The sequence below is a fragment of the Bos grunniens genome, chromosome 9 (genome assembly GCF_055505025.1).
Source record: "Bos grunniens cultivar Pamir isolate PY7600 chromosome 9, Bosgru_T2T1.0, whole genome shotgun sequence".
Taxonomy (NCBI): domain Eukaryota; kingdom Metazoa; phylum Chordata; class Mammalia; order Artiodactyla; family Bovidae; genus Bos; species Bos grunniens.
Window position 1 is genome coordinate 77531033 of NC_141173.1, and position 27960 is coordinate 77558992.

Genomic DNA, 27960 nt, shown 5'->3' on the forward strand with positions numbered 1-27960 from the left:
CAAGATTGCCGGGAGAAATATCAATAGCCTCAGATATGCAGATGACACCACCCTTATGGCAGAAAGTGAAGAGGAACTCAAAAGCCTCTTGGTGAAAGTGAAAGAGGAGAGCAAAAAAGTTAGCTTAAAGCTCAACATTCAGAAAACTAAGATCATGGCATTTGGTCCCATCACTTTATGGCAAATAGATGGTGAAACAGTGGAAACAGTGTCAGACTTTATTTTGGGGGGCTCCAAAATCACTGCAGATGGTGATTGCAGCCATGAAATTAAAAGACGCTTACTCCTTGGGAGGAAAATTATGACCAACCTAGATAGCATATTCAAAAGCAGAGACATTACTTTGCCAACAAAGGTCTGTCTAGTCAAGGCTATGGTTTTTCCAGTGGTTATGTATGGATGTGAGAATTGGACTGTGAAGAAAGCTGAGCACCGAAAAATTGATGCTTTTGAACAGTAGTGTTGGAGAAAACTCTTGAGAGTCCCTTGGACTGCAAGGGGATCCAACCAGTTCATTCTAAAGTAGATCAGCCCTGGGTGTTCTTGGAAGGAATGATGCTAAAGCTGAAACTCCAGTACTTTGGCCACCTCATGTGAAGAGTTGACTTATTGGAAAAGACTCAAGCTGGGAGGGATTGGGGGCAAGAGGAGAAGGGGATGACAGAGGATGAGATGGCTGGATGGCATCACTGATTCGATGGACATGAGTTTGAGTGAACTCCGGGAGTTGGTGATGGACAGGGAGGCCTGGCGTGCTGCGATTCATGGGGTCGCAGAGTCGGACACGACTGAGTGACTGAACTGAACTGACTGTTCTATACATGCTGCCCCTGTTCTCCATCAAACCTCCTGAAGATGTAGAATACAATGCTTTCCCCGTGGTTTTCATAATGATTAATTTACCCAAAGCTTTGAGCTTGTCTGGGATTCATTTTGATGTCTTTTTAAAAGATTTTATTTTATTTTTGGCTATGCTGGGTCTTCATTACTGCATGTGGGCTTTATGTAGTCGCAGCGAGCAGGGGCTACTCTTTGTTGTGGTGCACAAGCTTCTCATTGCTTTTCAGGGCAGACTCAACCACTAGACCACCAGGGAAGCCCTATTTTGACATCTAGAAGCATGGGGGGGTTGTGTGTGTTTATGTAATTAGAGCCACACTAACAATGATAAATTGAATAGACTTCCTTGCTCTTTTTAAAGTCCTTCTTCCCATCATTTTGACTCTTCTTCCCACCTTTTTTTTTTTTTTGCTGTCCATTTGCAACACTTCTCCATCCCCATCCTCTACCACAGTGGAAAATCTTTCTCCAATTTATTATACAGGATGGTTCAACTTTCTCAACTTCATATTCCCAAACTCAGCGTTGTGTCCACCTGTGCATATCCAACATTCATTATTGTATTATGACACATATGGGCCACCTACCTAGAGTCTCAACCTTTATTTTTTGCCCCTATATAAATGTTTATCTCCCCCATTAACAGGAATTACAGCAACTCCTTAAAAGAGAATGATAACAGTTTAGGCCTCATGTAACATTTTAAAATTTCCTTGTTGCTTTACTACCTTCTCCTGCCCCACCCTCCCTTCCTCCCTCTTTTCCCTTCTTCATCCACCGCTGCAGGTATTTCTTAGCAATCTTGTGGTTTGTTGTTGTTCAGTTGCTAAATTGTGTCTGACTCTGTGACCCCATGGACTGTAGCACTCCACGCCCCTATCCTCCACTATTTTCATGGAGTTTGCTCAAATTTATGTTCGTTGAGTTGGTAATGCTATCTAACCATCTCATCCTCTGCCACCCCCTTCTCCGTTTGCCTTCAATCTTTCTCAGCATCAGGGTCTTATCCAATGAGTCGGCTCTTTGCAGGTGGCCAAAGTACTGGAGCTTCAGCATCAGTCCTTCCAGTGAATATTCAGGGTTGATTTCTTTTAGGATTGACTGGTTTGATCTTCTTGCAGTCCAAGAGACTCTCAATCTTCTCCAGCACCACAATTCCAAAGCACCTATTCTTTGGCTCAGCTTTCTTTATGATCCAACTGTCGCATCTGTACATGACTACTAGAAAAGCCACAGCTTTGACTATACGAACCTTTGTCGGCCAAGTGATGTTTCTGCTTTTTAATACCCTGTGATTTTGGAGCCCAAGAAAATAAAATCTGTCATTGCTTCCACTTTCTCTAACCCTAACCCTAATCTTGCTTCATGACAATACTACTGAGCCTCAACTAAAATTCAGCAACAAGAGAGAAAACTGATGGAATGACTGTAATACAGTATAGCTAATTACCTGGTCCATTGTATCCTTTGCTTTCTGGTTGAGTCTATAATACAGCGCTTCTTCTAAAGCCTGAGTGCTCCTATGACAAGACTTGGAGAGAGGATACTGGAAGGATGCATTGTTCTCATATCTTGCAAATGACCACTCACTAATCCTGTTAACTGCTCCTGCCCTTAAAAAGGACATGTGAATATGAAACTGGATTAAAATCTTAGTTTTGTAGAATCACAGGAAGAAACTATCCCAAATATTAGGTTTTTAAAATAATCACTCAGGCAGACAACAACTTCCCAAAGTGTCAGAATTAGCTCCTTCATTAGATCCCTTGGTATGAAGACTTCAGTACCCAAACACAAACTGCCCAGCTGGAAAACGAGCAATTGCTTGGGCATTAGTGATTCCATCTGACTGGTATTATGACTGGGCCTAGATCTATGGACTTTGGGGTTTAAAGAAGGATTATTTGAATGACCTTACCTTCAGAAATAAAACCAGTGAGCTTCATTTGTTTGTAACACATACATTTGAGTACCTGCCTTATGTCATGTTCTATGTAATGCACAAGGCAAAGTGTTTAAGATACAAAAATAAACTAAAAAATATCTGTCCTTAAGGAATGTAAAGCCTACTGAGGGAGACAGATAAAGCAAAGGCCATATATGTGAGGACTTTGTAAATGTCTAAGTCTGTAACTTTTCATGTCTGTTGTTTACCTTCTTGTTGTTTTACAAAAGTAGCTAGCAGTAAAATACTTACAATTTAAAGGATCTCTGTGTTTACTTTGGGAACCTATACTAATGCTTAAGATGTACATCTTAGAGTAGACCAAAGTCCAGAACACCCCCACTGGCATTCTTTCAGTTCCATGAATATGGCAAGCTCATTTCTGCTTTAAGGCTTTTTTTACTAGCTGTTTCCTGAGCCAGGCATGCAAAGAAGCATTAAGACTGATCTATCTTGGCCTGGGCGTTCTGGCATGGGAGGAAAAGGAGACAGAGGAAACTTTAGAAAAATCACAGATAGGTTTCTAAGTTTAAAAATCTCTTTCCTAAAAGAACCACAAGGGACAATAAAGCGGTGACTATTTTCTAGGTAGAGCAGCCATTTGATTTGGATTGAGATACCTTTTCCTTTGGAATGTAATCTCAAGGGGAAAAACGATGCTTGACTGCAGCTCAACAAAGATGCACAACAGTGGCTTCCAAACCCACTCATTGCCCATGACCTTACAGAAAAATATTCCTGAGTCAATAAAATGTGGAAAAAATTATGACCCATGATGCTATGGGAAATTTGAACACTGACTGCATATTTGATAATATTAAGTAATTATTGGTGTTTTGGGAATAATGGTGATATTGTGATAAAGTTTTTAAAAGATCATACTGAAATATTAGAGATTCAGTCATGTCTGGGATTTGCTTCAGTGTATTACTGGGGAGAAGAGAATGTCATGGGAGGAATATAAATAAAACAAGATTGGCCATGAATCAACAGCTAGATGTTGGTTGCATGGGGATTCATTATACTATCTGTCTTCCTTAGTATATGTTCAAAATTTTTATAAGAAAAAGTATTTTTGAAAATATGCTATAGAGTACATTAGTGGCAGGTGAGGGGATTGGTCTTGTCGATCACAGCTCCTATTCTGGAAATATCTGCTCTCTTTAGGAAGAAAGTATCTGATTAGAGTAATTTACACAAGGTGTGCATTTAACAATCCAAAGCAGAGATTTCTGAAGTATAAAGGAAAATCTAGTAAGTCTCAAAGAACAAGATTTCTTTCAAGCCTCTATATTTCAAATAAAAGAAATCACACTCAAAATTGTACTTCTATGACTCTACCTCATGTCACTCTGTCCCTAAGTCAATACAATCCAGGCACACTGACCACTGCCCTCCTCAAATGTGCCAAGCTCATTTGTACCTAAAGACATGTGGTTTTAGTATCAGATCAGATCAGTCGTGTCCGACTCTGCGACCCCATGAATTGCAGCACGCCAGGCCTCCCTGTCCATCACCAACTCCCGGAGTTCACTCAGACTCAATCCATCAAGTCAGTGATGCCATCCAGCCATCTCATCCTCTGTCATCCCCTTCTCCTCTTGCCCCCAATGCCTCCCAGCATCAGAGTCTTTTCCAATGAGTCAACTCTTTGCATGAGGTGGCCAAAGTACTGGAGTTTCAGCTTTAGCATCATTCCTTCCAAAGAAATCCCAGGGCTGATCTCCTTCAGAATGGACTGGTTGGATCTCCTTGCAGTCCAAGGGACTCTCAAGAGTCTTCTCCAACACCACAGTTCAAAAGCATCAATTCTTCGGCGCTCAGCCTTCTTCACAGTCCAGCTCTCATATCCATACATGACCACAGGAAAAACCATAGCCTTGACTAGAGGAACCTTTGTTGCCAAAGTAATGTCTCTGCTTTTGAATATGCTATCTAGGTTGGTCATAACTTTCCTTCCAAGGAGTAAGCGTCTTTTAATTTCATGGCTGCAGTCACCATCTGCAGTGATTTTGGAGCCCAGATAAATAAAGTCTGACACTGTTTCCACTGTTTCCCCAACTATTTCCCATGAAGTGGTGGGACCAGATGCCATGATCTTAGTTTTCTGAATGTTAAGCTTTAAGCCAACTTTTTCACTCTCCACTTTCACTTTCATCAAGAGGCTTTTGAGTTCCTCTTCACTTTCTGCCATAAGGGTGGTGTCATCTGCATATCTGAGGTTATTGATATTTCTCCCGGCAATCTTGATTCCAGCTTGTGCTTCTTCCAGTCCAGCGTTTCTCATGATGTACTCTGCATATAAGTTAAATAAACAGGGTGACAATATACAGCCTTGACGAACTCCTTTTCCTATTTGGAACCAGTTTGTTGTTCCATGTCCAGTTCTAACTGTTGCTTCCTGACCTGCATACAAATTTCTCAAGAGGCAGATCAGGTGGTCTGGCATTCCCATCTCTTGAAGAATTTTCCACAGTTTATTGTGATCCACACAGTCAAAGGCTTTGGCATATCAAATAAAGCAGAAATAGATGTTTTTCTGGAACTCTCTTGCTTTTTCCATGATCCAGCGGATGTTGGCAATTTGATCTCTGGTTCCTCTGTCTTTTCTAAAACCAGCTGAAACATCTGGAAGTTCATGGTTCACGTATTGCTGAAGCCTGGCTTGCAGAATTTTGAGCATTACTTTACTAGCGTGTGAGATGACTGCAATTGTGCGGTAGTTTGAGCATTCTTTGGCATTGCCTTTCTTTGGGATTGGAATGAAAACTGACCTTTTCCAGTCCTGTGGCCACTGCTGAGTTTTCCAGATTTGCTGGCATATTGAGTGCAGCACTTTCACAGCAGCATCATTCAGGATTTGGAATAGCTCAACTGGAATTCCATCACCTCCACTAGCTTTGTTCATAGTGATGCTTTCTAAGGCCCACTTGACTTCACATTCCAGGATGTCTGGCTCTAGGTCAGTGATCACACCATCGTGATTATCTGGATTGTGAAGCTCTTTTTTGTACAGTTCTTCTGTGTATTCTTGCCATCTCTTCTTAATATCTTCTGCTTCTGTTAGGTCCATACCATTTCTGTCCTTTATCAAGCTCATCTTTGCATGAAATGTCCCCTTGGTATCTCTAATTTTCTTGAAGAGATCTCTAGTCTTTCCCATTCTGTTGTTTTCCTCTATTTCTTTGCATTGATCGCTGAGGAAGGCTTTCTTATCTCTTCTTGCTATTCTTTGGAACTCTGCATTCAGATGCTTATATCTTTCCTTTTCTCCTTTGCTTTTCATTTCTCTTCTTTTCACAGCTATTTGTAAGGCCTCCCCAGACAGCCATTTTGCTTTTTTGCATTTCTTCTCTATGGGAATGGTCTTGATCCCTGTCTCCTGAACAATGTCACGAACCTCATTCCATAGTTCATCAGTCATTCTATCTATCAGATCTAGTCCCTTAAATCTATTTCTCACTTCCACTGTATAATCATAAGGGATTTGATTTAGGTCATACCTGAATGGTCTAGTGGTTTTCCCTACTTTCTTCAATTTAAGTCTGAATTTGGCAATAAGGAGTTCATGATCTGAGCCACAGTCAGCTCCTGGTCTTGTTTTTGCTGACTGTATAGAGCTTCTCCATCTTTGGCTGCAAAGAACATAATCAATCTGATTTTGGTGTTGACCATCTGGTGATGTCCATGTATAGAGTCTTCTCTTGTGTTGTTGGAAGAGGGTGTTTGTTATGACCAGTGCATTTTCTTGGCAAAACTCTATTAGTCTTTTCCCTACTTCATTCCGTATTCCAAGGCCAAATTTGCCTGTTACTCTAGGTGTTTCTTGACTTCCTACTTTTGCATTCCAGTCCCCTATAATGAAAAGGACATCTTTTTTGGGTTTTAGTTCTAAAAGGTCTTGTAGGTCTTCATAGAACCGTTCAACTTCAGCTTCTTCAGCGGTACTGGTTGGGGAATAGACTTGGATTACTGTGATATTGAATGGTTTGCCTTGAAAACGAACAGAGATCATTCTGTCGTTTTTGAGATTGCATCCAAGTACTGCATTTCGGACTCTTGTTGACCATGATGGCCACTCCATTTCTTCTGAGGGATTCCTGCCCGCAGTAGTAGATATAATGGTCATCTGAGTTAAATTCACCCATTCCAGTCCATTTCAGTTCGCTGATTCCTAGAATGTCGACATTCACTCTTGCCATCTCTTGTTTGACCACTTCCAATTTGCCTTGATTCATGGACCTGACATTCCAGGTTCCTATGCAATATTGCTCTTTACAGCATCGGACCTTGCTTCTATCATCAGTCACATCCACAGCTGGGTATTCTTTTTGCTTTGGCTCCATCCCTTCATTCTTTCTGGAGTTATTTCTCCACTGATCTCCAGTAGCATATTGGGCACCTACTGACCTGGGGAGTTTCTCTTTCAGTATGCTATCATTTTGCCTTTCATGTTTTGTCAAAGAATGCTCATCCCACTGGCTGGCTCCTGTGCTTCATTCATATCTCAATCTCCCCCACCAAAGTTGCCTTTTAAGGAGGGCTTCCCCAGCACTCCACCTTTAGTACCCCAACCTTTACAATAACTATGACCTTAAGCTGTTATTTCAGAGCACTTATCACTAAATGAAACTGTCTTATTTGCCTAATTTATTGTCTGTCTCCTCTATCAAGGATATAGGATTTCTGATTCTAGGGCTCTTGTCCATCTTGTTCATGGATGTCCCCTGATTTTTCACAAGTGTCCAGCCAAAATAGATATTAAATACAGAACTTTGAACATGGAACTATGTGATTTGAAAGAATACCTTCTTGTGCCCTTATGTTATATCTGGGGTTGCAAATACAAATGCCACATGGCTTAGATGGATACTAAATGCATGGGTCTTAGAGAAAAATAGAGACCATCTGAACTTATCTAAAGAATCAGCTGCTCTTGACTACTACTGTTGCCAGGCTACGGTGCAGATCTAGTGTGGTCAGATCTTCCCATTTATTATTGGGATGACAAATAATAGATGGGTTGACATAGCTCAAAATTAAACCTGTTTATAAGCTCTGCTCATACAGATAAGACAATTCAGAGATAAGCTGAGATATTGAGAACAGATATTGAGAAGATCACACTCTACAGCATTGCTTGTAACAGCAAAAAATGGGAAACAACATAAACACCCATCATTATGGGAATTCTCAAATAATTTGGAGCAAGCCTATTTGATAGAATACAGTACAATTAAGACAAATGAAATCTAGCCATCTATATTCATGTAAAAAGATCTCAAAAACATACAAGTGGGTGACAAGTCAAGTTGTAGATCAATATACAAAATATAATAGTATTCATGTAAAACCAGGATAACTGCGTTTATCTTTGCTTTGCGTATCTGGCATGGATATGATGCCAGATATAGTTTCGTCACTAGCAGTGCTGGAGAAGTACGTGCTGCTCTCTCATCTCTTCAGTCTAACCGTTTATGAATCTAAAATCTCCCCATCCCCATCCCCACCCACGGAGAAGGCTATCCAGACTAGGGAATGAAACAGGGATTCGCCCCTCACTTAGGAGAGTTCGATCTCTCCCAGTTCTCAATTCCTTCTCCAGAGGCGGTATGTGTAGAGACGAACAGCCTTGGCGAAAGAGAGACGTGGATTTATCAGCCCTTTTCAGTGTCATATTCTTCATTTTAAAACGCAGATTCTAACACCTACCTTATAGACTTTAGTGAGGTTTACAGTTAACGTGTCAAATGACAGTAGCTATTTATAGTACCAGTAATAGAATTTCATTTAAGGGCTCAGCATCAGGGTCGCTAAACAGAATCACGGTTTTTCACGCTGCCTTCCAACCAAAACTGATTTACTTTGCTTTATCCTGGTGATGTTTCAGAAACAATCCAGAAGAGTTGCTATGGCGACAATCTGGTTCCGCCTCTAAGCTCGTTCGAACAGCTTGCTGGGAATTGTAGTGCGTGGGAGATTACACTCACGGAGGGAGCCGGGCAGCTTCCGGAAAAGGTATATTTCCGGTTCTTGCCTTCACGCCTACCTTCCTTATCCTCCCCGCTTCTGGGTCATTGAGCCCAAAATAAAAGCCCATCTGTGTGTCTTCCTTTCCATGCTTGTCGAACTTACAGTTGAAGACAGGATAAGGGAAGCAATGTGATGCCAGGGCCGTAGAAGGGAGCCGCACAGGTGGTACAGGAAGAGGCGGGGCGCCCGCCCAGGGCACGGAGGCTCTGCCTCCTACATCACTTCCGTAAACAAAGAGCACTGTGGAGGCGCAGGGTCCGGGATGTGAGCCCGGCTCGAGCTGCAGCGGTAGCATCGGCGGCTGCGGCGGTGGCTTCAGAGGCCCCGGGGTCTTTGCAGGGTGAAGAGAACCACGATCCCCTTTCTCCTCAGGTACGAAGTGGAAACAAAGGCACCTCCGCAGTGTCCCTTCTAGGCCCCTCCCATCACTCTCTCTGGCCACTACTGTATTCTGGGCGGTGAAGGGTCTCCGTGACGGCTGATTCAGTTCAGTTCAGTCGCTCAGTCGTGTCCGACTCTTCGCGACCCCATGAATTGCAGCACGCCAGGCCTCCCTGTCCATCACCAACTCCTGGGCAAGGGAAATGAGGTGAAGTCTAAAGAGACTCTTAGTGGTCTTTCTTGGAGGCTGTGAGTTCCTGGCTCTCAAAAGACTACGAGCTGTATTCTGTGAAGGTCTTTTCTGAAAGGTTCCTTGCTGCTTGATATACAGGAGGAATTTCGGTGTTCCTGTAGTAGTGATGTTACTTCCCAACATGGGTAATTTTCGAGCCCTTCCCCCTCAGAACATCTTAGTTTAGACCACTCTTGGTTTATTTGCGTTGCTTTACTTCCTAGTTTTCTTTTCTTTTTTTTTTTTTTCGTCTTGTATCACCAACTGTATATAAGCGTCATTAAATTAAAAAACCAGCGTGTTTATGTGTAGCATAAATGTATAAGATCCTTGCCTCTGAAGAACTGATATCCCATCTTCTGTGTTGTTATTTTTTAATTGTTATAATTTAATTTGTGTTGCATGCCTAACCAACTCCAGAAGGTCTGTTCTGTAACTGAGAATGCTTCTTAAAGGAAAAAACTGTTAACCAAGATTTAAGCAGTTTGTTCTCTGCAGTGACAGACTGGGCAGTACAGCCTTTCCTTTACAGCCTTTGGTTCTTTGGCAGTTTAGCTCCAGTTATGATTGTCTAGAGTCAGCCGAATAAACTGAATTCAGTAGTTTAATAACAGTGCTAGTAGCACACACACATAAAAGTTGTTTTCATTAAAATTCTCAAGTAATTACTTTAGGAGTGATATCAATGTATTTGAGGCTTTTTGAAAGGTCATTGTTGTTTAGTTGCTAAATGGTGTCAGAAGACTCTTTTGTGACCCCATAGACCATAGCCCACCAGGCTCCTCTCTCCATGGGATTTTCCAAGCAAGAATACTGGAGTGGGTTGCCATTTCCTTCTCCATTGAATGGTCATAGAATGATTAAATTCAGCACAGCACAGTCAAGACCTAATGCTGCTAAGGCTTTTTGCCATCCGATGAGACAAGTAATCATATAAATTTCTCATCTTATGATACATGAAACAGTATAATTAGGAAGAGTTGAATTTATGCATAAGTAAAAAGGAAATGTAGAAGGATGTTTTTAGATAGGTGGCTGTTAAGAAAATAAAGCTGGTTAATACATAAAATTAAGGGATAGTACTGGGTAAATTCCCTTGTGGCCCAGCTGGTAAATAATCCGCCTGCAGTGTGGGAGACCTGGGTTCGATCACTGGATTGGGAATATCCCCTGGAGAAGGGAAGGGAAAGGCTACCCACTTCGCAATTCTGGCCTAGACAATTACATGAGTCCATGGGGTCACAAAGAGTTGGACACGACTGAGCAACTTTTTCTTTCATATATATTCTCTCTGGAAAAACCGACTGTAATTTCATAGTGTAACTTTTTAAATGAAAATTCTTTGGCATTGCCTTTCTTTGGGATTGCCTTTCTTGGAAGTACGTGAACCATGAACTTTCAGATGTTCAAGTTAGATTTAGAAAAGGCAGAGGAACCAAAGATCAAATTGCCAGCATCCATTGGATCATTGAAAAAGCAAGAGAATTCCAGAAAAACATCTACATCTGCTTTATTGACTATGCCAAAGCCTTTAACTATGTGGATCACAACAAACTGTGGAAAATTCTTAAAGAGATGGGAATATCAGACAACCTGACCTGCCTCCTGAGAAATCTATATGCAGGTCAAGAAGCAACAGTTAGAACTAGACATGGAACAGACTGGTTCCAAATTGGGAAAGGAGTATGTCAAGGCTGTATATTGTCACCCTGCTTATTTAACTTACATGCAGAGTACATCATGTGAAATGCCAGGCTGGATGGAGCACAAGTTGGAATCAAGATTGCCGGGAAAATATCAGTAACCTCAGATATGCAGATGACACCACCCTTATGGCAGAAAGCAAAGAAAAACTGAAGAGCCTCTTGATGAAAGTGAAAGAGGAGAGTGCAAAAGTTGGCTTAAAACTCAACATTCAAAAAACTAAGATCATGGCATCCGGTCCCATCATTTCATGGCAAATAGATGGTGAAACAGTGAAAACAGTGACAGACTGCAGCCACGAAATTAAAAGACGCTTGCTCCTTGGAAGAAAAGCTATGATCAATCTGCTCCTGCTGCTGCTAAGTCGCTTCAGTCATGTCTGACTGTGTGCAACCCCAGAGATGGCAGCCCACCAGGCTCCCCCAACCCTGGGATTCTCCAGGCAAGAACACTGGAGTGGGTTGCCATTTCCTGCTCCAATGAATGAAAGTGAAAAGTGAAAGTGAAGTCGCTCAGTCATGTCCTACTCTTAGCAACCCCATAGACTGCAGCCTACCAGGCTCCTCCATCCATGGGATTGTCCAGGCAAGAGTACTGGAGTGAAGTGCCATTGCCTTCTCCAATGATCAACCTAGACAGCATATGAAAAAGCAGAGACATTACTTTGCCAACAAAGGTCCGTCTAGTCAAACTGACCTATGGTTTTTCCAGTAGTCATGAATGGATGTGAGAGTTGGACTATGAAGAAAGCTGAGTGCCAAAGAATTGATGCTTTTGAACTGTGGTGTTGGAGAAGACCCTTGAGAGTCCCTTGGACTGCAAGAAGATCAAACCAGTCAATCCTAAAGGAAATCAGTCCTGAATATTCATTGGAAAAACTGATGCTGAAGTTGGAACCTTGGCCACCTGATGCAAAGGACTGACTCATTTGAAAAGACCCTGATGCTGGGAAGGATTGAAGGCAGGAGGAGAAGGGGATGACAGAGGATGAGATGGTTGGATGGCATCACTGACTCGATGTACATGAGTTTGAGCAAGCTCTGGGAGTTGGTGATGGACAGGGAAGCCTGGTGTTCTGCAGTCCATGGGGTCACAAAGAGTTGGACACAACTGAGCAACTGAACTGAACTTTTTTTATATTGGCAAAACTAAATGTATATAATAAAATTTCATGTTTCCTTGGAAATAGAGAAAGTAAATTCAAAATAGTCATGGAACAAGTTTAACTTTACAGAACAGTTTTTGTCAAGGAACCAGAATCAGTATTATGTCTTGGGAGAAACTGAATTTCTATGTGATAGTTGAAATAAGGTTTCTGGTTGCTAGTTAAAATGCAGGTACCTATGTCAGCTGGGAGGGATTGTGGGCAGGAGGAGAAGGGGACTACAGAGGATGAGATGGCTGGATGGCATCACTGACTCGATGGACATGAGTTTAAGTGAACTCCAGGAGTTGGTGATGGACAGGGAGGCCTGGCGTGCTGTGATTCATGGGGTTGCAAAGAGTTGGACACGACTGAGCGACTGAACTGAACTGATGTCAGTTATACATCTGTTTAAATCTAGTTCTTTTTTCAAAGGATACATTTTAGAAGGGAAACCTAAAGACTACCTAAGGCTTGAGTCAGGCTGAATGATTTGTTTGGTGTTTAGGTGTCATACCCTTTCTATAACGATATAGGTTTTTTGAGGGCAAGGACTTTGTGTTGCTCAGAACTGTCTCACCAATGCCCAACATAGTGTCTGACATGTGGAAGAGAGTAAATATTTATGGGATGAATTAGTAAAATGATGAACAAAATTTCTTGTCTAACAGGCAGTTTTGGTTAGGGCTTCTGTGTATTTCGTACAGTAAATTAAGCTCAAGGATCCTTGTTCTAACTTTCTTTAATGACCTCTGAAATTCTTGATCATCTTTCAACCCATAAAGTGGGTCTTTGAACCCCTTTCATTTTGGCATCTTACAGCATATGTGTATAAATCTGCTGTATTTCCTTAGGTCATAAGAAGCTGGCCTGGGTGCAGTAAGGAACTTAAAACAATGGAGGAGCGCAAAGTGAAGAGGAGAAGTCCTAAGTCCTTTAGTGCCCACTCTACTCAGGTTGTTAATACCAAAAAAAATGCCATTCCAGTTAGTAAAAGCACGGGGTTTTCAAATCCTGCATCCCAGTCAACTTCACAGCGACCAAAGTTAAAAAGGTGAATTCTTCTCTTTTACATTATTATAGCAAAATGCTATTAAAGGAAATACTAAATCCACTCAGTCTTATAACATTTTTTTTATCTTGGTTTGACTTTTGAGGCACATACTATATGTGATTTAGAAAAAATTTTATGAAGGTTACAGTGTACAGAGATTAAAAAATGCAGAATGAATGATTGGCTTTAAGGCTCTTTGTCTCATATTAAAATATACAGAGCAAGAGAACTTGTAGACAAAGTTGATGAGTTAGCCAGAAATGGAAAAGAGGTATGTGGTGGTGGTTTTTTAAACTGAATATTTGTGCTTTAGTTTTTTTTTTTAATAATAATAAATTCATTGTTTTAATAGAAATGATTTGTATTTATTGTAAATATTTAAACACAGGAAAAATTCAAAGAACAGAAGAACACTAAAATTCCACCACCTGGAAGTAATCACTATTAACATTTGGTGAACATCGTTTGTCTTAAAACTTGAAAGGAAATGGGACAAGTTTGAATGTGTTATGTATTACTGCTGCATATATGTATTTTGTAGTGTTAGATATTTGGAAAGCAAGATAATATCTTTAGAGGAAAAGCACTTTGTAACCTCCATCCTTTAGATAGTTATGATTACATAAAGTTCCAGTTGCAAGTTCATCATGAGAATCAGTTAAGGAAGTAACGCTGTGACACTTTGTAGCCGCTAGATTTACACAAAAGACAAGAGGGCTGTCTTGGTGGTGATCTTACATTCTTTTTGAGGAAGCCGAAGAGACATAACCAAAGACACTTGGAAAAGAACATTCCAATAAGGACTAAATGAAAAACAACAGGAGTTATAAGGGCTTCTTTTAAGTACGTTGTCCTACTGGAAAGGAGTTTTCCTCCTGGAGGAGTTTAATTTGGAGTCAGATTTTGAATATGGTTATGGTTGGTGGAAAAAGAGGGCCAAGAGATTTGTAAGGAGATTACTCCTTTTTCCAAATTTTTGCATCACTTTATTTGTAGCTCATTGTCATTTTCTACCTGGTACTTTTATTCCTATACGCCATTCTAGAATGTAGGCTTCCTGAGGCCTGGGGCTTATGTGCCAGACAGTATTTAGAGTGGCATTGGCACAAAGTATAATTTCAGTGGGTACTTTTTAATTGAATTATTTTAAAATAAAGTGAAACAGCATGACATGATCAAAAAACTTGAAGTAGGAAGGGACAGATTTATATTTTCTTTTTTGAGAGGGTTATTAAATGATGAACTGACAGTTATTTGGATAAAGCTTCCAGTTTGAAAAAAAAAAAAACAATTTGCTACACCAAGACCTTATATTCTGTAGTAGTTTATCTCAGATTTTAATGTGGGTATGAATCTCCTGGGGATCATAAACTACATAAAATGTAGTTTCTGAATCAGTCAGTCTGGGATGGGGCTTCAGATAAGCAATTCTAGTAAGCTCACAGGTAATAGGGATGGTACAGGTCTTAGACAGCACTAGAGTAGCAGTCTAATATCATATACATATAAAATTACAAATCTTGCTTTGTGAAGAACTGTTACTGACCTACTGTCAACAGCCCATGTGTTCTAAATTGATTTCAAGAGAATTAGTTTGTCTTGCCACCTTCCCCCTACAACCCACAGCCCACCCTATTCATCTGACCCAAACTGTAGTGAGTACAGCTGTGGGGAAGATGTCTCCACACAACATTATGCAGAAACTAATTGAGTACTCAGTATATGTGTACTTCAGGATCTGTAGTATGTGTTGGGGTTATAAAAGTAACCCCTGTTCCCAGTTAGTCTTTGAGCCTTCATTCACATACCACCTTTAGGAAGTTTCTTCTGCTGTCCCTAGGCTGAATGAACTGTTTTTTCTCTTTGTTCCCATATCTCAATGTGTGTAGCACCATCACTCAAGTGTTTGGGAGCCTGGGATATGCTAGACATGTATAATAAGAATCAATCTCTACTAAGGGTTCTGAAAGGGCCTTCCTGAGGAAATCACATTTAAAGGATGCGTGGGAAGTAGCCTGGCAAAAATGGCAGTGGCGGGGCAGGGAAGGATGCTAATGTAGGCAAAGGATTAGCTGAAAGTAGATGAGAGAATGGATTTCTAGGAAGCAAAAGAAATTCAGAATGTCTGGAGCATTGATAGAACAAGAGAGAATAGGATTCCTGAAGGTTATTGGACTACTGAAGGGTTTGAATTAAGTCAATTATATGATCTGATTTTACTTTTTAAAAATTGACTTGACTGCTCTGTGGGCAAGGAAGCGGGACTCAGACAATACACAGAGGCAGGGAGACCAGTTGGGAAGCTGTTGGACTCGTTCAAATAAAGAACAGTAGCAGTGGAGAAGGAAAGAACCAGAGAGCTTATAGAGAGCTTTATGGATATAATCAACAGGACTTCCTGCCTGCACATGGGAACCATAGGAAGCTGGAGGAGTCAAGGGTGATAACAGACTTTAGCACTCCATAACATCATGATTGTGAATTTATGTCTGTCTTTCTCCTTAGACTGGGCACGCTTCAGTACAATAACTGATGTCCTGTGCATGTTCATGTACTCAGTATCTGGCACCAAGTCAGCTACAGAGTGGGGGCCCCATAACTGCTACTGGACAACCCATAGTTCGGGGAACAACTGGGATAAGGTTTAGATGAGAAAGCAGAATGTTTCCTGAGAAATGAAATATGAAACTTAGGCTAGTAAGAAGACTTACTAATTCTCTTTTCAGTTATTTATTTATTTATTTGCATATCTAAAGAATTAGCATACTGGAGGAAAAGAATTTCTGGCAACCCACTCCAGTATTCTTCCCTGGAGAATTTCAAGGACAGAAGAGCCTGGCAGGCTACAGTCCATGGGTTGCAAAGAGTCAGACACGACTGAGAGGCTGAGCATGAAGATGTATTACTCAAACTTTTTATATATCTTAGTAGTTCTAGTTTACATTTGTTTGAGATTTTCACAGCCTGTTCTTCTGGTTTCTGCCTTGAAATGACTGGTTTTATTTTGTATTGCTTTTATCCTTATGTCTTGTTTTTATGGAAAAATCCATTTAACTCACTAATTTTGCTGAATGTAGAACAACCTGAAAAAATAGAATGATCTCTTTTTAAAGATAATCACATGCAGTTGATTTTTTCATTGTCTCCTTTTAACAGAGTGACAAAGGAAAAGGCCAGACCTCCGGGTGGAGAAGGGAGAGGCGCCCAGGCAGCCCCGATCCAGCACTCCTTCCTTACCGACGTCTCCGACGTCCAAGAAATGGAGAGGGGCCTGCTCAGCCTGTTAAACGACTTCCACTCTGGCAAACTCCAAGCATTCGGTGATCCACAGTGTTTCTGTCCACTCTTTTCCTTCTCAAGATGTTTGCATCATATTTTCTGCATGTATTTGTCATTCCTTTTTTTAAAGTGTCAGGTTTTTTTTTATTAGAAAAGTCCAGAGGCATAAAATGCAATTATCCTAGATTTCCTTTGTCATGGGATATAATTTGCCTTTTAAAATTTCAGGAGAAAAGATTTTTTTTAACAAGGGTTGATTAGTTGAAATGTTAAAGTAGGATTGCTGTTGATGGATTAAGTCTCTTGAAAGTGTAACAAACAATAGGGACATTCTTTGTCAATTAAAATATTTTAGATTTAGTGTTTTCAATTTGGAAACACTCGATTATTTTTCTTTGAAGCCTAAACTTATTTCTTGCTCACGAGTCCTGATTTTCAAGAATTTCATGGCTGAAGTTCTTATAAGACTGTTAATTTCACTCAGATTATTATAAAATGCTGGGTTACTTAATTCTAATGGCATTTGTCAACTAGGACATGAATTAGATGGTATTAACACTCCTATATATGATATTAATATGTCTGGATTCTTTCACTTAGTGTAACGTATACTGTTTTTTAAAGAAAATTTATTCAAAGGAAATTTATTCAAAGCTAAAAGCATTCTTATATTTAAAAAATTTTTTTCTATATAATTTTTTAATGCCTGATCATGTTTTAGATTGTTGTTGTTTTCTTGATCAGGGATTTGATTTATAATTTTACGCAGAAAATATGCAGTCATTACAATGTAATTTACAAAAGAAAGAAAACTGATTTATCTTATGTACCTAGACTTTAGAAGTTTTTCCTCAAGACAGTTAGTTTAACCTATCCTAATCTTTATTAATGTTCTGGAATGTTCCCCCAGGAAATGAATGTTCCATTGAACAGATGGAACATGTTCGGGGAATGCAGGAGAAATTAGCTCGCTTGAACTTGGAGCTCTATGGGGAGTTAGAGGAACTTCCCGAGGATAAGAGAAAAGCAGCCAGTGACTCTAATCTGGAGAGGCTTCTGTCTGATGTGAGTACTGTCCTCTTTTTTTTTAATCTTTTTATAGTCAAAATTTGTATTGAGATAAAATTCACCATTTTAATCATTTTAAAGTATAAGTTCAGTGATTTTTAGTATACTTACAAAGTTGTACAGATATCACCACATCTAATTTCAGAACATTTTCATCACTCCAGAAAGAAAGCCTATACCTCTCCATTCTCCCCTCTCCCCGTCCCACAGCAACCACCAATTTATCTTCTGTCTCTATAGATTTGCCTACTCCGCACATTTCGTATAAATGGAAATTATAAAATATGTGACTATATATGTCTGGATTCTTTCACTTAGTGTAACGTATACTGTTTTTTAAAGAAAATTTATTCAAAGGAAATTCTATTTACATCTAAGCATATTTTCTGAGATGCTGGCAAATCTAAAAGTAAAAATATTTGCTTCTTTACATATATAAAGGATCTTAAGATATAAAAGTATCTCAAAAGATCCTGGCATGATTAATACATTTCGCATTAATTACTCAGGTGGTAGTTGCATATACATTTGGTGTTTATTGTAATTTAGTCCAGGGTCTCCATAGAACTGTATAACTTTAGGCAATTTAATGTTTTTGTAACTCAGATTTTTCTCTCTGTAAAATAGGGATGGTTAATTCTACTTGCTACTAAAAGCTGAGTATCATGTGAAATCTTTTTGTAATCCATAAAGTTTTTAAAGATTTTGATCATTAAAATGGCAACTTTTTTCTTTAAAAACCTATCAGAGATGATTATAGTTAAGAATGGTTTTAAGAATACTTATAAAGCTTCTTTTTTTATCATATGGTTTTAACTCTTTTCTCATATTCTTATTTCATAAATACTAAAGCTACTTTATTATTATTTTAAGTGATTTTCTCAGTCTAAAAAGTTTTGGAAAGTTCTTTAATACTTTGCTTTTTTATTTAAAGAAAGTTTAAATGAGAAATAATTTATTTAATATCTGATTAACAGTTATCTACTTATGATATTTATGTTATAAAAATGAAAATTAAATTTGTTGCTTTGTGTTTACAGCTAGAAGAATTGAATTCTTCCATGTATCCTTTGCTTAGTATCAGCAGTGAAAAGTTTATAGATTGTAATTTTTGGTGAATAGTACTAATCAAGTGAAGAAACCTACTATTATTTACTGGGGCCATTTCTTTTTCCTTTTGGTTTCTAAATGGAATTTCCTAATTGTTTTGTATGCTTAAAATTTGTTTTTCTCTCATTTGTGCCTTACTTTGTGTTGTTTTTAGAATTTTAAAACAAAATTTTAAATATTTTAATCAAAAGAATTAAGAATTAGCCTAGTTGCCATATACATTATTTTGAATCTTAGATTCTTAAGGTAAATGGAATTTGGATGGTGGACATAATAGACTACACTAAATTTAATATTAGAATTAGATGCATTAAAAAAGGTGTATTATGGGGTTAACTTAAAGGAAATCACCCAGGCACATGTAAAATATTCATGTTTTGACATTCCAATTTAGAGCATTTATTTCAAGAACTTTTTAAAATGTATTTTTGAATGTAGTGGTAGGCACAATATGAGGTATGTAAGAATAAAAAAAAATGATCCCGTCTATATAGAATAATTTTAGAAGTAAGGCATCTCTTTGAACCAAATAATGAGATACTGGTAAGGATACTGGTTATAGAGTCAAGAGATTTGATTTTCAAAATTTGATTCCACATTTTGCTAATGTAAATTTTGGTAGATTGTTTAACATCTTAGAGTGTCCTCTGTAATTTGAGATAATTGCTACATGTAATGATGTGTATATGAAAATTTCCAAACTATATGTTATAGACTATATATTTTAAAAATATTTTGCTATTATTGCTATAAAATATACTATTTCTAACTGCTAAATTGTACAATAACAACAATGAAGAAATAGGAAGATATATATATAAATCCAGTAGTAGTAACTAATATCTAACCTTTATTGAATACCTATTATTCGCCAAGTATTATATGAAGCATTTTACATGCATTATCTCATTTGGTCCTCCCCATGAAAGTAGGTGGTTCTACCCTTCATTTTACAGATGAAGAAAATACACTTTTAAGAAGCCACATAAACTGTAGGGAGATATGGATGTGAGATATCATTGTCAAGAAAGACTTTAATACAGCGGTAAGATATGAGTTAATTAGGAGGTGTTTCTCAAGGGATAGTTCCTAGTTCTTTTTTTATATTCTTTTTATAAAAATATTTTTATCTATTTATTTATTTGGCTGCCCTGGGTCTTAGTTGCAACATGTGGGATCTAGTTTCCTGACCAGGGATTGAACCCAGGTCCCTGCGTTGGAAGTGTGGAGTTTTAGCCACTGGACCACCAGGGAAGTCCCTTTTATATTTGTTTTAAGCTTCATATTCTGTGCTTTATATTCTTTCTTATATGCTTATGACACATAATTCCTATCCTCTTATCTGAGTTTTTGTTAAATATTTAGACTTATTTGTCTCACCAACTTCCTCAGTTCAACCCCCACATTTAAACAAGGCATGGTGGTAGAGTACAAGAACATGGGCTTTGGATTGCCTGGTTTCAGATCTTGGTAAGCAGCCGTAAACTTGAGCAAAGCCTGGCAACCTTAGTTTCCTCATCATTAATAAATGTTCTCTCTGTAATCATACTTCCCCCTCCTAATTTTCCTCTCTATAATCAGTTGTTTTTGTTCAGTCACTAAGTCATGTCAGACTCTTTGCAATCCCATGGACTGCAGCATGCCAGGCTTCCTTGTCCTTTGCTATCTCTCAGAGTTTGCTCAAACTCATGTCCATTGAGTCAGTGATGCAGTCCCACATTCTTATCCTCTGTTGTCCCCTTCTCCTCCTGTCTTCAATCTTTCCCAGCATTAGGGTCTTTTTAATGAGTTGACTCTTCAAATCAGGTGGCCAAAGTATTGGAGCTTCAGCTTCAGCATCAGTCCTTCCAATTAATATTCAGGATTGATTTCCTTTAGGATTAACTGGTTTGATCTCCTTGCTGTCCAAGGAACTCTCAAGAGTCTTCTCCAGCACCACAATTCAAAAGCATGAATTCTTCAGTGCTCATCCTTCCTTATGGTCCAACTATCACATCTGTACATGGCTACTAGGAAAACCATAGCTTTGACTATACGGACCTTGGTAGGCAAAATGATGGCTCTGCTTTTTAATATACTGTCTAAGGTTTGTCATAGCTTTCCTTCCTTCTTTTAATTTCATGGCTGCAGTCACTGTCCTCAGTGATTTTGCAGCCCAAAAAGGTAAAATCTATCACTCTTTCTACTTTTTTCCCCATCTGTTTTCCATGAAGTGAAGGGACCAGATGCCGTGATCTTAGTTTTTTGGATGAGTTTCAAGCCACCTTTTTCACTCTCCTCTTTCACCCTCATCAAGAGGTTCTTTAGTTCCTCTTTGCTTTCTGCCATTGGAGTGGTATCATCTACATATCTGAGGTTGTTGATATTTCTCCCAGAAGTCTTGATTGCAGCTTGTGATTCATGCAGCCTGGTATTTCACATGATGTACTCTGCATATAAGTTAAATAAGCAGATCGTCTTGGACATCTGAGTGCCTCCCTGAGCATGTACACTTGGACATTTGGGTAACCCTGAGCCCAACTCATGAATGACAAAACCAGAGAGAGACAACTACAGTTAAAGACTCAAAACCAGTGGGTCTCATTGGCAGAATGCATACTACTTCTACCTTAAAGTGACTGGTCACCCCTTCAGATCAGATCAGATCAGTCGCTCAGTTGTGTCTGACTCTTTGCGACCCCATGAATCGCAGCACGCCAGGCCTCCCTGTCCATCTCCAACTCCTGGAGTTCACTCAGACTCATGTCCATCGAGTCAGTGATGCCATCCAGCCATCTCATCCTCTGTCATCCCCTTCTCCTCTTGCCCCCAATCCCTCCCAGCTTCAGAGTCTTTTCCAATGAGTCAACTCTTTGCATCAGGTGGCCAAAGTACTGGAGTTTCAGCTTTAGCATCATTCCTTCCAAAGAAATCCCAGGGCTGATCTCCTTCAGAATGGACTGGTTGGATCTCCTTGCAGTCCAAGGGACTCTCAAGAGTCTTCTCCAACACCACAGTTCAAAAGCATCAATTCTTCGCGCTCAGCCTTCTTCACAGTCCAACTCTCACATCCATACATGACCACAGGAAAAACCATAGCCTTGACTAGACAAACCTTTGTTGGCAAAGTAATGTCTCTGCTTTTGAGTATGAGGCCGAGCTGAATGGGGGAGACAGAAGTTGGTTAGTCTTAAGTATGGGTCACCCATTAGAGATGGTTCTCAAAGTGAGGTGTGAAATGATGTTTCATTGTTACAACTTTTAGGAGCACCAGAATGAGGTACATTCAACTATTTTGGGGCATTAAATAGGGGAAGGTGGGTGCAATGCAGTGTTCTTTTTATCCTTTATATTAGGTTCCAGTTGTTAAGCTAAACTTAGGACACATTTGAAAAAAAAGTATTGGGATTTGGACATGACATAGAAAAACTGGTTTCTAATCTACAGGGTATTGGGCTTTGGAAAAGAGAGAAGGAGAGGGAAGAAAACAATTTTTATATATTTCTTTCCCCCATATATATTATGAAAAAAATAATTAAAATATCTTCCCAAAGATTTTAGGTAATTGAAATATATCCCTGGATATCTGTGAGCAGTGTTTTCTGGAATCTACATACAGAAGAAAGAGCAGTTTATTATCTGCTGAGCAATAGATAGGATTGAATAATTTTTATTAGTTATTTAGAGAGCCTTAGAAAAGGCTACAGTCCCTGACAGAACAAGTAGAAAAGTCTCTGCCTGCTAAGAATGATGATGAGTGGTCAAACATAGCCCTGTTATCAGTGCCCCTATTTTTTTAATGTTCAAGATTATTTAAAAATCCTTTCTATTACTATAGCAGATATTGCTAATCAGTCATGGCACTGTCTGCCATTTAACTGGACAGGGACATGAAATTACTTGCTCTCTCTTAATTACAGTTAGTTGTCAGGCATTATCAGTTCTGTTTTATATTCTTTCATTCTCTACCCTCATCACCTGATTCTATAATATTTCAAATTTCTGTTCTCTGGAAACTCTAGAGTTGCACTGTTGAATATGACAACCACTAGCCAGGTTATCTACTGAGCACATGAATTGTGTCCAATATGGATTGAAATATGCTATAAGTATAATGTGCACACCTACTTTCAAAGATTTAGACTGAAAAGAAGAATGTAAAGTATCTTAATGTTTTTATAAAGATTACTCGTGAAATGATAATTTTCTAATTATTAGTATAAATAAGTATATTTTAAAACTGTATCTGTTGCTTTCATTATATTTCTGCTGGACAGTACCGCTGTAGACTTTAGACATTGCCACTAAGTTATTCTTCCTAAAACATCACTTTTATCTTGCCATTCCTGTTTCTTACCAAGTTTTTCACTGTGTCAGACTTTTTAAAGGCTCTCAATAATTTGATCGCAACATATTCGTCCTGTTATGTTTTTCATTATTTTTCATTCCCATCAAGTTGATTCTCTGGATGCTCAAATTTATTCTCACCTTAATGCCTTTGTTCAGGTTGTACTTTCTACCTAGAGTTACTCTGGCCTACCCTTTCTCCTTATCAAATAACACTCAAGCTGACCACATTCATAAAGCATTTTGTTTGTACCTCAGACTAGCATTCTGCCTTGTTTCATCTTATATGTGTTAAATTTCAAGCTTCCAACCGAACGAGAATATCTTTGACAGCAGAGCTCATGTCTGTACATTTTTTGCAAACATCTGCTACACATGTATTGCTAGCATTTAGTTGTCCCCGGTATATCTAGATCATTGTTTGAACTGGGTCTTGAAAAACAGGTGGTAAGTGGATCATATAGGTGAAAGAGGAAAATGAAAGGCAGTGATTAGAAGGATAGGGAATAAACTTTGCAGGAATTCTATCCTATTTCCAGTCTTCTTGAAGAATAGTTCAGAGGATTATAGGAAAGGTTTTAGAACTATGATGATTTTCTTGTATTTTATTCTTTTGGACTTTCAAAAAGAAATTATCTTCCCAAGGATCATAAAGTGGTGTTGTCTTCTCAAGTGAATTTTGTTAATCCAGTAAGTTTTCATATTTTCATATTTACCATGAAGATGATTCTTGCTGCATTAAAGTCATTTTGTACTCTGTTAGAACCAGGAACACAGTCTTGAATCAGTGACTTTAAGTCTTCAAATTCTAGACATAGTAAAATACTTCACTACATTTAAAGACCGTCTTACCACATCCAAGTTTCTCAATAACAGCATAGGCACTTTCTCTTTAAACATATTTCTTTTTCTAATACCTCTGTCTCTTAGCTCTTGAATGTAATTTCCAGAAATGTAAAAGAAGTACTCATTAGAGAATGAAAATGTTCTTAACTGATGACTTCAGACAAAAACTCCATTTGGCAGATGCACAAGATGTTCCAAATACTTCCACCAGCTAAAATAAAATTCAGTTGCTGTCTCGTGGTTTGAAGAAAAGCAGCACTATTTACTTTTCCAGCTGAATCCAGTAGCAGAATCATCTTCCACAATAAGGAATTAAAGTAATTAAAGTGCAAATACAGTGATTGCTTTCACATGCTGCTTTTAGTAAACTTGACTTGCCATAATTCACCTAACTGGAGGTCTAGGCCTTGTTGAAGGCTTAATCAGGAAATGTGATACAGAGCTTTTGCTGCTATGCTTAATATTGTTGCCTTACGGGTTTATACTTGAAATGCACTGTGCTAAATGTTGATGGGGCTGAAGGATTTATCCTTCCTGAGCTCATCAGACTTATTCCACTGTTGATAAGTTGATGATGCACAGGCTTTTTGTGGCAGCCCAGCTTCAGTTTACATTAGACAATCAGTACACACACCTGGTGTGTTTTCCAGTGGCCAGTGACAACAAAATGTTGAATGAATATTTGTGAAATTTGCTATTTTTAATAAAGTGATTGTTTTAAATTAAAAACAGTCTCTCTGTTTTAGATAAACTTACAGTCTTCAGTCTGGGAATACAAGGGCTGGCTCAATCCTCAAAGGGTAAACTGTATTTAGAAAATTGAGGTTCTGTACCTTTCTTGCAAACCTTGTACCTTGTGCACATTTAAATATTGATATAGTGAAAAAGAGCCTAGGCTTTGATCTTACTTAGACCTTGGTTTGAATCTCCATTCTGCCCCTTAGCTTTAGGTTCATGTGTGTTTACTCAGTTTGTGTTTTTTTTAACCTAGAAAAATGTGGTTAATAACCAGCTTGTAATGGCTGTACTGAGGAAGTAAAACATGTACATATAAGATCTTTAGCACAATAGTTGACACCAGTAATGTTCAGCAGTCAGTACTTATTAATATTAACATTAGCTTTTAAACAATATGTGAACCGTGAACTTCCAGATGTTCAAGCTGGTTTTATTTATTATTTTTTTATTATTATTATTTTTTACTTTACAATACTGTATTGGTTTTGCCATACTCAAGTTGGTTTTAGAAAAGGGAGAGGAACCAGAGATCAAATTGCCAGCATCCACTGGATCATCGAAAAAGCAAGAGAGTTCCAGAAAAACATCTATTTCTGCTTTATTGACTATGCCAAAGCCTCTGACTGTGTGGATCACAATAAACTGTGGAAGATTCTGAAAGAGATGGGAATACCAGACCACCTGACCTGCCTCTTGAGAAACCTGTATGCAGGTCAGGAAGCAACAGTTAGAACTGGACATGGAACAACAGACTGGTTCCAAATAGGAAAAGGAGTACATCAAGGCTGTATATTGTCACTCTGCTTATTTAACTTATATGCAGAGTACATCATGAGAAATGCTGGGCTGGAGGAAGCACAAACTCGAATCAAGATTGCCAGGAGAAATATCAATAACCTCAGATATGCAGACACCACCACCCTTATGGCAGAAAGTGAAGAAGACCTAAAGAGCCTCTTGATGAAAGTGAAAGAGGAGAGTGAAAAAGTTGGCTTAAAGCTCAACATTCAGAAAACTAAGATCATTCAGAAAACTTAAAGCTCAACATTAAGAAAACTAAGATCCTAGTCTCCAGGTCCCATCACTTCATGGGAAATAGATGGGGAAACAGTAGACACAGTGGCTGACTTTATTTTTCTGGGCTCCAAAATCACTGCAGGTGGTGACTGCAGCCATGAAATTAAAAGATGGTTACTCCTTAGAAGGAAAGTTATGACCAACCTAGACAGCATATTAAAAAGCAGAGACATTACATTGCCAACAAATGTCTGTCAAGGCTATGGTTTTTTCAGTGGTCATATATGGATGTGAGAGTTGGACTATAAAGAAAGCTAAGCACTGAAGAATTGATGCTTTTGAACTGTGGTGTTGGAGAAGACTCTTGAGAGTCCCTTGGACTGCAAGGAGATCCAACCAGTCCATCCTAAAGGAGATCAGTCCTGAGTGTTCATTGGAAGGACTGATGTTGAAGCTGAAACTCCAATACTTTGGCCACCTGATGCGAAGAACTGACTCATTTGAAAAGACCCTGATGCTGGGAAAGATTGAGGGCAGGAGGAGAAGGGGAAGACAGGATGAGATGGTTGGATGGCATTACCGACTCGACAGACATGGGTTTGGGTGGACTCCAGGAGTTGGTGATGGACAGGGAGGCCTGGTGTGTTGTGGTTCATAGGGTCACAAAGAGTTGGACACAACTGAGTGACTGAACTGAACTGATTGAAATAATTCATATGCCATAAAAATTTTCCCTTTTTAAAGTGTATAATTCAGTGGTTTTTAGTAGATTCAGAGTTGTGCATCCATCACCATGATTTAATTCTAGCTAGAACATTTTCGTCACCTCAGAAAGAAACTCATTAGCAGTCACTCCCTATCTCCCAAACCCTTCAGCACTTGGCAACAGTAATCTACTTTTTGTTTCCATGGATTTGCCAATTCTGGACATTTTCTATCAATGGAATTATACCATACACAGCTTTTGTGACTGGTTTCTTTAACTCCTATAATGTTTTCAAGATTTCAAGTTTCATCCATGCTGTAGCATGTATCAATACTTCTTTTCCTGGCTGAATCATGTTCTATTGTATTGATATGCCACATTTTGTTTATTCACTTGTAGCTCACTTGCCTTCACCTTGTAAAATAGGCCCATGCTTCTTCCACCTAGTCTCCAGGCCACAGAAACAAGCACCTAAATGGAGATGGGGGAGGGCAGGGACCCACTGGACACTATTTTTAAAAAATCTCAATTTCAGTAAATTTTGGCATTCTGAGTTGAAAGAATTTTGGTCAGTTTATCTAATCAGCTTTTTAATACCCCTTTTAAAAATGAGAAAGTCACCAGAGCATTAAATGCAACCTTCAAAACTTTTCTGTTGGGATTAGTGGATAGGGATTCCAGGGGCAAGAGCATCCTAGGTCTGACAGAGCAAAAGGAAACTCTGTCATTTGACATGTTTTTCTTGGATGAGTCCTGAGACAGAGTAAAGAAAAAGCTGTTTCCTGTGGCTTAGTGACAGAGCAGTAGATTGACCTTGTTTGTTCAGTTGGTTCATTGGTCCTTTGTGTCAAGGAACTCCATGTGGGTCTCAGGTGACAGATTTTTAGTTTATCTAATTTGTATCCTTTCACACAACTTAAACATGTTAAAAGACAACAGGAAAAAAACATGAGGTACTTGGATTAGAACAAAACCTAATTATAATAAAATTTATTATACAGATGTTAGTATTTACTTTCCCAGGTGGCGCTAGTGGTAAAGAACCTGGGTTGCCAATGCAGGCGGTCCTAGAGAAGCAGGAGATGCAAGAGACAAAGGTTCAATCTCTTGGCGGCTGGAGAAGGAAATGGTAACCCACTTCAGTATCCTTGCCTGGAGAATCCCTTGGACTGAGGAGCCTGGTGGGCTACAGTCCATAGGGTCTCATAGAGTCAGACACAACTGAAGCGACTTAACACACATGTTTACTGTAGAAAATTTTTACTTAAAATTGGATTTTTTTAAAGTACTACCAGAGCAAACCATTTAACATTTGTTCACATACTTCCCGGAGAAGGCAATGGCAACCCACTCCAGTACTCTTGCCTGGAAAATCCCATGGACGGAGGAGCTTGGTGGGCTGCGGTCCATGGGGTCGCTGCGAGTCAGGAACGACTGAGCGACTTCACTTTCACTCTTCACTTTCACTTTCCTGCATAGGGGAAGGAAATGGCAACCCACTCCAGTGTTCTTGCCTGGAGAATCCCAGGGACGGGGG

General features: G+C 39.0%; 1 protein-coding gene and 1 long non-coding RNA gene across 3 annotated transcripts in view; one reads left to right on the forward strand and one right to left on the reverse strand.

Annotated features, from left to right (window-relative positions):
- LOC147366220 (uncharacterized) overlaps positions 1 to 27960 on the reverse strand; it is a 122378-nt gene that overhangs the window by 31302 nt on the left and 63116 nt on the right. The gene's annotated exons all lie outside the window — the stretch shown is intronic.
- CCDC28A (coiled-coil domain containing 28A) lies at positions 9039 to 24691 on the forward strand. 2 transcript variants are annotated; one of them, XM_086318083.1, is made up of 6 exons: positions 9039 to 9190; positions 13134 to 13333; positions 16490 to 16653; positions 17523 to 17677; positions 18721 to 18743; positions 24123 to 24691. In XM_086318083.1, the coding sequence occupies exons 2-6, from the start codon at positions 13176 to 13178 to the stop codon at positions 24175 to 24177; spliced, it is 555 nt and encodes a 184-aa protein (XP_086174209.1). In that variant the 5' UTR covers positions 9039 to 9190; positions 13134 to 13175; the 3' UTR covers positions 24178 to 24691. The 2 variants fall into 2 exon arrangements, with proteins under 2 accessions (XP_086174209.1, XP_086174210.1); XM_086318084.1 differs by lacking the exon at positions 13134 to 13333.